This window comes from Meleagris gallopavo, chromosome 2, assembly GCF_000146605.3.
Source record: "Meleagris gallopavo isolate NT-WF06-2002-E0010 breed Aviagen turkey brand Nicholas breeding stock chromosome 2, Turkey_5.1, whole genome shotgun sequence".
Taxonomy (NCBI): Eukaryota; Metazoa; Chordata; class Aves; order Galliformes; family Phasianidae; genus Meleagris; species Meleagris gallopavo.
Window position 1 is genome coordinate 76,169,545 of NC_015012.2, and position 10,213 is coordinate 76,179,757.

At 42.7% G+C, this 10,213-nt stretch overlaps 1 protein-coding gene across 1 annotated transcript in view; it reads left to right on the forward strand.

The window, feature by feature from the left end:
• The first annotated feature begins 38 nt into the window (after window positions 1-38).
• The window catches only part of TBX18 (T-box transcription factor 18), a 44,987-nt gene continuing 34,812 nt past the window's right edge, over window positions 39-10,213 (forward strand). Inside the window, exons 1-3 of the mRNA XM_019613115.1 lie at window positions 39-145; window positions 1,539-1,640; window positions 4,498-4,669. Coding sequence (XP_019468660.1) covers window positions 123-145; window positions 1,539-1,640; window positions 4,498-4,669 — 297 coding nt within the window. The 5' untranslated portion in view covers window positions 39-122. The remainder of the gene's footprint in view (window positions 146-1,538; window positions 1,641-4,497; window positions 4,670-10,213) is intronic.

Sequence of the window (10,213 nt, forward strand, 5' to 3'; positions counted from 1 at the left end):
CGCCCGGCGGCGGCTCCTCGAAGGGCTCCGGGCCCGCCTCGCCTCTGCCCGCGCCCCAGGCGCCGCGCGTTGAGCTGCAGGGCGCCGAGCTCTGGAAGCGCTTCCACGAGATCGGCACCGAGATGATCATCACCAAGGCGGGCAGGTAACGGCACCCGGACAGCCGAGTAGCCCGGGCCGAGCCGGGGTGTCTCCGCGGGTGGGATTGCGCCGAGGAAGTGGATGTACGGCGCAGGGAGACGGCCCCGGCTGTAGGCGTTCGGGCTTCCCCACTCGTTGGGATGAGGTCTGCGCGCTTTGCCCTTCGGAAGGGAAACTTTTCCCCTTCCCAGTGCGTACAGATGGCCAAAATCTGGATAGTATAAGCGGATCTGAACTTATTAGAAATTACAAAAACATATTTTATTGGATCCATATGCTACCTTCTGAGTGTTCAGAGGGGCTTTATTAATGATGGAAACGCAGTCTCAAGCAGCACAAAGCAACATTTGTCTTAGGGAGCCCGGGCAGTGGGCTCTTTTGTACCTTACAGGTGCATCGCAGCGGCAGTGCGCTGCCCGACGGTGGGCAGTTACCGTCGGGGTTTTCAGAAATAAAAGACACAGGGCTTTCCTTTCCAGTACCGACTTCTAATTGATTTTTTTTTTTCTTAAAGAGCTGCAAATAATAAATCAGAAAGGCTTTCGGGCTGATAGGGCTCATAAAGTCATTCCCATTTGCTTGCAGTCAGTACAGTGTTGCAATGTTTTCTTCGTTAGCATCAAGAATGAACTTTCTTGATAAAAGCCGTGTCAAGCACAGGCTGAAATAAGAAATGCGTTTTTGTACTGAAACGACAACACCAGGTAATTACTCCATTTTCTCTCCAGAAGGATGTGGATTGCAAACGTATTTTTTTCAGAGTTGCCCGTACGCCCGTTTCTGCTTCCAATAAAGAAGTTTTACTGTACCTCTCAAAGGCAGAGCAGCCGTTGCGCTTTACCTTAGCAGGCTGCAGACAGGAAGTCCGTCTCAATAAAGACCATATTGTTCGGTTATGGCATAGCACATTGGGCTTATAACTGCATCCTCACAGCGTTTGGGCTGTGTCACTGCAGACCCTGCTTTGCAGTGTGCTGAGGTCCAGTGCGCCGTTTGCTGCTGTCAGTTGGCACAACTGGCAGTTTGCACTGCTGTGAGCTGCGATGCTCCAGAAATACATTTCTAGCTAACGGGTATCGAGTGTGCGCAATGCTGAAATGCAGCCTCAAAACAAAATGATTTACTGTCTAACAATAAAGCTGAAATGATGTGGTAATAGTTGTACTCCCAAAGCGTATCCCAAAACATACGGAGCATTGTTCAAGTGAATGCACTTCTGAAATCTGTTTTGACATATCGAATGGGCCGTTTCATGGCTGTGTAACTAGAATCGGCAGAAAGGACTCAGTGGGCTAAAGGGAAGAACAAGGAAAATCCCACGAAGCAGTTCCTTGTCCTAAACAGCCCTTCCCCACTCTGTTTTGCATTAAAAATGACCTTTCTCTTTCCATGTTCAGGCGGATGTTTCCCGCAATGAGGGTGAAGATCTCAGGTTTAGACCCCCATCAGCAGTATTACATCGCCATGGATATTGTGCCAGTGGATAACAAAAGATACAGGTACGGTGGCTTTCAGGTAGAAGACCTACGATGTGCGCCTTGGGGATCCTAGCTATTGCAAGGCAATATTAACAGCATATAAATTAGCAGAAAGTGGCGTTCAGCTCTCCTTCAGATTCCTGTTATCAAACTGGGATGTTTAAAAAAAAAAAAATCAATGTGCCAAGTGTGCAGAATTAACTGGAGTGTCGCTGGAGCTCTGTGTACCTTTGGCTCATGCGGTACATGTGCTGTGGACAAGCACTCCATCCTTTGCTTTTGCAGACCGTGCTTGTGGTACGGTTATCCTGTTCTCTTGTGTTATTCCTCATCATGTCACTGGAAATTAATTCCTGTTAACACATAGATAGGAAAATGCTCCATTTTCTAGCGTTAAATGGCAATAACAAGAAAACATTCTAGCATTAACCTCTGACTGAATGGCGATAGAATGTAATGTGCACGAGCTTTCTTGGTCGTGCTTTGAAATGATTCTTTTGTTTACTTCAGTAGCAGTTTATCACTGAGATATTTGTCTGCTTAGATTCACAAGGGGTAGTGTTTCCAATTACTATTTAAAAAAATAGATGGCATCTGAAATATAGTATGATGAACAAAAGTAGTTGTTCTTCCAGCATTTGAGAGTAGGAATGATGTGCTAACGCTGTGACTGCTGCGAAGGCAGCTGTAGTTCCAGAGAGTGTGTTGGGCTGTGTTGAAGCCCTGCTCCTGTTGCAGTGGTAGCAGGATTGGGCCCGCAGTAGTCACTGTGACTTGGGGATATTTGTGTGTTGTGCTTTACAAACGTGCTCCCACTCTCCGTGCAGCCAAGTGGTTCAGTGGAGACAGAAGTGGGCCCCTACTAATGCTGTTTTGATTGTTTCAACCCCATACTTAGTGTAATTTATGGGAAACCACTGCTGATTTAATTGTAGAAGTCAGAATACTTCAGACTAAAACTAAAAGGTTGGTTCATCAGGAATGCCTCGTTTCCTAAACAAACAGCACCCTATGTTTTTTGCATGTCCTTACCTCTCCGACTGTAATTTTGCCCTTTTCTCATGCGGTATATAAGCAGTTTCTTACTACTGCTTTTGATTTTGTTTTTCAGCAAGGTGCAGGTAGAAATGCTGAGCATGTCCGTGCACAAAACTTTTCTGGCTGTATTGTAGGGGAGAAATGGCTTTTTATTTTTTTCCTACCCTTGGAACAGAGCGGTGCAGCTGAAATAAAAACTTAGTGTTGCATTTACTTAGTGGTCTAAGGACCATTTTCTTCCTAAAAGGTCTGAGCACCTTCTTAACTCAGAGGAAGAGAAAGTAAATAGTTCAAATTGAACAAAAATGTTCGTATTAAAAAAAGTTATGCTGTGTATGAGTTGTTTAAAGTGAACTGTGTTTAAAATCAATACTTTCATGCTGGTCTGCACTGTCTGCACAATGAGACATGGGATCCCCAGATAAGTGAAGAAACTTAATGTTGTGCGCTGGGCAGTATTGTTGTAGTTGGCAAACTTAAATTTCTGCAGTCATATTTGAGTACCATGTCTTTAATTTTCCTACTGGATGTTACTGTTTTTCTTGATTCCCATTCTCATTGTTTGGTATGCAGTCTATACATTCATCTATTTCTACCTTATTTAACTTGTGCTGCTCATATGGCTTTGAAAGCTGATTGTCTTGCAGATGCAATAGCAGCCTTACTCCGAGCCTAGACTTCAACTGTCATAGCAGATAGCAAAACTACACAGGAATGAAGAAAATTGAACCTAGGTCTAGATTTCTAGCAAAATTGGACCTCACTGTAAATATTAGGAAGTTTAACCTATTATCATAAACATAAAATATTCAGAATATTATTTACTTTTGTAGGAAAAAAATATATATATTATAAAACAGCAAATATAAAATAAATGGTGAAATGTCAGAACAGTTGACTGCATGGTTTAGGATTGAGAGCTTGTCTCCAGATAGGATCTGGGGGAGGATTTTACCGCTGTACTAGATTTTACTTTTACAGCTTGATAGGAGCTGTATGAAGGGATGTGTGCATTGGATCATTTTAACTTCTGATCGTTGTTTAGATTTTTCTACTTTGGAACCAAATTGTACAAACGTATGATACTCTTTCATGAATTTTTAAAAAAATGTGACTGATTCACAGGAATTTTACTGTAGTTGGAAAAAGAGACCTCAGCATTTTTATTTAGCGCTTTTTTTAATTGCCCTATGAAGTATCTGCTTTCAAAATAAATTTTTTACCAAAGCAGGCACTCCTTATACGAGAAAGAGATTTGGTCAGCACTGGCCTATCAAATGAAATACAAGCTGTATTTTTTCATTTTCAAGACTTTCTGTGATAGTTTTCAGGAAAATAAGATGGTCTTGCAGAAATATCTAGAGCATAGTTTGATATAGCTTCATTGTTTTTCATAATCATAATGTTCTTTCCCTTCAATGTTTTTTATTTATAGACTCCTATACTAGACTCAACATGTTAAATCTTCCAAATATGGAATTTCTACTTGATTTGATAAATGAAGGACTGTATTCTGCCCTGTTTGCTGATGCTTTTTCAGAGTGGAGCTGTAGTAGTCAATGACTTGACACCAGCTTAAACCTCAGCATAGAGGCTAGCGTAAAGGCTATTACGAGCTTTAGGAAGACTGATTTTCAATGACAGCACAGTTTTTTAACCTTCCTCTTTCACATAACGTACCTGTCCTTTGGAATTAAAACAATCGCGTTTATTTTGCTTTCATGCTAGTTAATTGATGGGCTCTTGCTGTAGTTGTATGGACCTTAATGTATTAATTCAGACTGGGTCTGATAAAAAATTCCAGGTTTTGTGGTGATAGATGTTTGCTTTCTTTTTGCAGGTATGTTTATCATAGCTCGAAGTGGATGGTGGCCGGCAACGCTGACTCCCCGGTACCGCCTCGTGTTTATATTCACCCTGATTCACCTGCCTCCGGGGAGACGTGGATGAGACAAGTGATCAGCTTTGACAAACTAAAGCTCACCAATAATGAACTTGACGATCAAGGGCATGTGAGTACTTGCTCTTTTACGGTATGATATGTAGATGCATTGCTCAGCCCTGCAAGACTCTGACATACAGCTTCAGGGTGCCAGAAATAGGATTGACTTTTCAAAGCTGTTTTGGAACTTTACCGTCCAGATCTGAAATCTGCTTACTTTCTACTCTGATAATTAACTGCTTATTAGAGCCTGCTGTTTTACTCCCCCCTCAAAAATAAAACTCCTTCTGCAAAGTCAGACTTTACAAGGCTAAGTTGCCTAATACAAAGGGGCAGAATTGCTCTCATGTTTTCCCACCAAGCGTGTTACTTGCAACTTCTGCTCTGATCAAAAAGTACGTTTAAATTCACAAGTGGCTAGGAGAAACATTAATAGTGTGTAATAACTTCATGTGAATAAAAATACACTTAACTATTTTCTTAACCTAAACATTTGTGTGAAATCCCATGAGGTGTTAATAATTGCAGTCAAAAACGAACAACATGGGAGCTGGGTTCACTCCGATAATGATTTATTGCATACCTTATGAAGCGAGACCCTTTCACAGCTGAGGCTCATTACTTCTGAAAAACTGGCGAAGACGTATGCAGTATGAGTGTTCTGTTTGCAAGTTCTAAATTGTTTAGTTATGACATTATCTAATGTGACAAAATGTGTTATGTTAATATTTCCTTTTCTCTTCAAAACTGTTGAAACATGACAGATGTAAGCCAGTATCTTTCCAGCAATCCTTAAAATAGTTTCATTTGACACCTTAGGAAATAATTAAAAAATGAGAAATGTTTTTAGTCAGAGCGAGGTCTTTAATTTTGGAAAAATCCAGTAATAAATCTCAAATGTAGGCTTACTTTCAAAAGGAGCATTGAATTCCAAGTGGTAGAGTTTTGAGATCTAAGAGGCAAGTTTTTGAGACAGGATGTGGATTCCATTGCCCTTAATGTAGTGCAGTTTATTAAGCAAGTGGGATGCTTTCCCCTTCACAGGCGGGAGTGAGAGAAAACATACCTGGCACAGGGTGCAAAGATACTGCACGCATCTTCCAGTACAGCTGAACTCTGACATTAAGCCAAGTATTTAGTGAACGCGTATTCCGAATATGACACTTGTTTCCCCATTTCTGCTTGCAAAGGAGATTGTCTTGAAGCTCTGGTCAAATTGTGCAGGAGTTAAAACTTTTAAGTTACATACCCAGGAACATGGGAGATAGGCTAGACTGAGTGAACTTGTGTGATAGTGAGAATGAAGAGTCTCCCTTGCATACAGTGCTGTTTGTAATTGTGTTAGCCATATTCATCTTAAAGGAAGAGCATATTTATATCTTTTGAGCTAGTGGCACTTTTGTTCACGATTGTAGAGAAGATATTGTGCATCGCTTGTTTCCAGAGTTGCAGTTAGGGAGTCTCAGTTGGCAGTGTTTAAGTCTTCACACAGATAGTCCTGTTAGTTTTCCAGTAACTGTGTATTTGAGACCTTCCTTGAGTGAGAGTTGCATTCTCTGAGTCCAGAGTTCGTTGGAAAGTCTTCACAAAAGGAAGCAAATGCGAATGGGTAGAATGTTGCGTCTCCAATGGAGAGCTGGTCTTTGTACTCGGTGGTCTCCAAGCAGCAAAATATGGATGCAGGAGTCTACCCATGCATATGCAACCGCGGAATACTCCATTATGAATTCTAGAGTAAGTAGAAAATTGCATTGTTATATGCTTCCATACCAGATCTTAGCTTTATTTTTCTTCAGAACTGAAACCTGCATAGTGTACACAGCACGCCATTATTCATAATGCAAGGGAATATAAATTTTCTGGTCTTTAGTTAAGTGTTTCGATTTGGAAATGAGTGAAGCAAAGTTCTAGTGCAGTGATTTGGGACACATTGAACTGATTCAAAGCTACGGCAGTGCCCCTCCTCCTCAAAATGGAAATTTAAGTATTAAAATAAAAGGACAAAAGAAGGATGACTGCGAAATAATTTCATATTTCTTAAATCTGGGAAATTGCAAACATGTCATTCATAATTACCAGAAAAGGCAAAAGCAGAAAGCAGAAAAGTGTCTTTTCCAATGGGTACATATTTTCTTTTAAAGCTATGGTAGTGTGGAATGCTGTATTGAAAAAGCTATGTAGACTCCGAACGCCTCCAGCAACAATGGAAAACGAATAATACTATTTTGTGATGAATATAAAAAAACAATTGTTTCTCATAAGCAGGAAGGAACCATTTTTCTCAAGAGGGTACCAGAGGAGGGATGGTGGATTAGAAGAACTGGGGTCAAGCCCATACTGTCCCTAGAATATTTGTTTTTACATCAGGTGCTCTGACTCTCCCACCTCTATTGTGGGAGGTGAGGTGTGTTTAATGTTACTAGAAAGCTTTTTTTTTTTTCCTCCTACTTAAACAGAATGGCTCAGGGAAGCCTCCATGGGTACTCTGCACTCTGCCTTCCTTCCTCCAGTGATACAAGTAGTATTGGGATTTAGCTGCTCTTTTGGTATACGTTCCGTGCTGCCTGGTTCTGAGATTTAAATCCTTGCTGAAATCTTTCCTTTATTCTCCCTGTGCTCCCTGAAGGTGTCAGTTTTTGCGGAGAGTTTGTGTTTAAATCCTGGGGCTTGCTTTTGACCTTGCACGTGAGAATTTCCATTGAGGTTAGGAGTTCGTGTGAGCTCAACCCAGAGCCCTTTTACCGGAGCATTAACTCCCAGAGCCACTGACAGAAGTGACTCATGCTCATGTGAACGGTGGCTGTGTTTGCAAACAGATGCTCAGGTAGTATTTCTGTGTGGTATTTATATGGCAGTAGTAACTGATAGCAGCCAGCTTGCCTCGCGCTGCGCGGGCCCTGCGGCAAATGGCCCGTCGGCCTGTTGTTAGCTTCTTGTTCAGAGAATTGGCCATTTCTGAGGCAGCTCGCTTGGCTGCTCAATCACTCTTTGGGCTTCTTGCTGCCTTCTGCTGTTTGCGTCAGTGTTTTGAGTGGGAGTTTGCGACGACAAGATTTTATAGTGCTGTTCTGTGGAGGGATTTTGGAGTACATCTGCACATAGGACGTTCTGATACGTGAGTTCCCCTTGCAGGCTGAGGAGATCAAGCAGGATTTGTAAGGAGATGTTTTCCGGGTGTATTTTTGATCTCAGAAGAGAGGCCCAGAGTGAATTCCTACTTTGGAAAGATTGTGTGCCTGTACAGATGTTAAAGCCAGATCAGATCATTGAGACACGTACAGTATGGCATTCTTGTCTTTTGTCTGAGTTGTTAAGATGTAAGTAAAAGAAAGTAAAGAAAAGTAAAGAAAGTAAAGAAAGAAGAGTAAATCTGTGTCTTGCAGTTGATGTTGAGATTGGGTCGCTCACGGTTGGGTGCTGTTTGTTTCGTGAGTCAGAGCCTCTTGCCTCCAGACTGGGGAATAACTGCTGTGTCGTAAAATGGGTCTCTGTCTAATTTGAGCTGGGCAATTTTTCTGTTTTAATGAAGCTTTATGGCTGAATTTGAACACAGGGCAAAAGTCACTATTTTGGTATTGTTTTCTGTGCTTTTCAACTAAATGCTTTATGATGCTGAAGAACATCTAACTTTGAGTGAAAATGAGGCCGTTAGTGTGTTAATTGTTCCATGCGAGTTCAGTAGATGTTACCTTCTCAATTTGAAAGTGGGATTAGGCTGGAGGCTGTGGTAGGTTCTTGCCCTTCCTGGCTGTGGCTTTGAGCACTAACCTCTGCTTGCTGTCGTTGGGTCCCTGTGGCTTGTCATGGTGAAAAGCTGGAAAATATCAGCACTTGCAGTTCCTCTTTGAGGAGAAAATTGTTGTTCCACACATCTCCCTGACTGCAGAAAGCCTGACTACGTGGGTTTTGCTTGATAAAGGAAGATTTTTGGAGACCACAGCAGTGAGGTGAAGACAGTGCCACCATGCCATAGGAGAACTGAGCCCACTGGTGCTGGTTGTGATGTCTGTCTTGTGGCAGCACCTAAGATGAGAGCCAGCACTGAGGCCTCATCGTGGTAGCTCCTTTCCATACATCTACTGTGAGGTGACTCTGGACAGATAAAGTTTTGTGTGTTCGTGAGTGCTGTGTTCATTACTCTACGCTGCTTCCGTATTATTGTGGCCTTCACCCTGCAGGGCTCCTGCCTCCCCCTTGAGCCCAAGCCAGTAGTAATGTCAGGGCAACTGCCGTGGTCCAAGTGCCACAATTCTGAGGACTTGCACTGTCAGAGAGGTTTACTGCCCTGGGAAGTGATGGCACGGTGCCAGTGGGCAACATCCCTCTTGGCTCTCACTGTGCTGTTTGCCCACACCTACTGAGGAAAGGTGAAGGGCTTGAGTGTAAAGCCTTGACATACGTGGGAAAGAATGGCTGCTTTATAGCAGTATGGGAGTGAAGCTTGTGTTTGATAAACAGGAATTTTGCTTGGTAAGTATTAGGGCACGTTAGAAAACAGCCCACTTGCTGTTGCTGTGTGCTTAGGGAAGCTGCCAACCCCTGAGTAAGGGGTAAAATGTTGCTGTGCTGCCTCTGGAGCAGCTCAGAAAAGAGCCTGAGACAAAGCCTTTCCCTGTGCTTGTCCTGGGAGGGAGGAAGCCATGCTTAGCGTCCCTCAGTTGTGGTGGTACAGCTGTGGGTAAGGCTGGAGGGAGGGAGCCTCACAGCAAGGGTGCAGGCACTGCTCTGCTCTGTGCTCCACCTGGGCGTCCACTTGGGCTCACCATTGCACCCGCTTTCCTTCCTCACCCTATCTGCACGGTGTTATTGCTCTCCACGTTGTGTTCATCCCCCTGCTGCTGTAACTTTGCCTGTTCTGATACATGAACCAAGTTGTTCGTAGCTGCCTGGATTATCACTGCATAGGGCAAGTGTGCATGCTCGTTTGTGCACGGGTAGATGGCAAGACACAGAATAGTGATGAACTCAAATGTTGGAAAAGGGTTTCCTTGATGGATTTTTTCTGTTGCACCAGTACCTTCCTGATATCACTGGGTATTCACAGGAAAACAGGATCAAGAATGTGTTACCCTCGCTACATTTTCATTTTGTTGATCTTTGCCTGCAGAGAACTGAAAGTGTAGTTGTAGAAAGAATGCACATTTGCTTATGCAAGATTTCAGAAACTAGGAAAAGGCCTCTTATGAGAACATCCACAGGGCACTCCCTGAGCAAATTAATTGAAGCCTGTGATGTCATTGTCAAAGCCTTACATGAAGGCTAATAAAAAACATGATTATCCAGAAACTTGGTGTATCTAAAATGGGGTCATGTCTTTTGGCCAGGACCAAGTGTATTAAACTAGCCAAACCCTAGTTTAGCCAAATGAATGCAATGTCCTCTATGTCATTTGGATGAATGAGCTTCCATGGTATCTGGCATTGAGGCATAAAGGCTCTGTCAAGTGCTTGAGCACATACATGTTCTGAGGCTACTCATGGAGCAGGAAATGAAAAAACTTCCCCTGAATTTTGATTAGGGGTTGAACGGGACAGTAGCCCTAGGGCTACTTATTTATCAAGTTATTAACTTATTAGACCTTCCAAAAATGATAGCTGAGCTTCAGTTCTTTTTT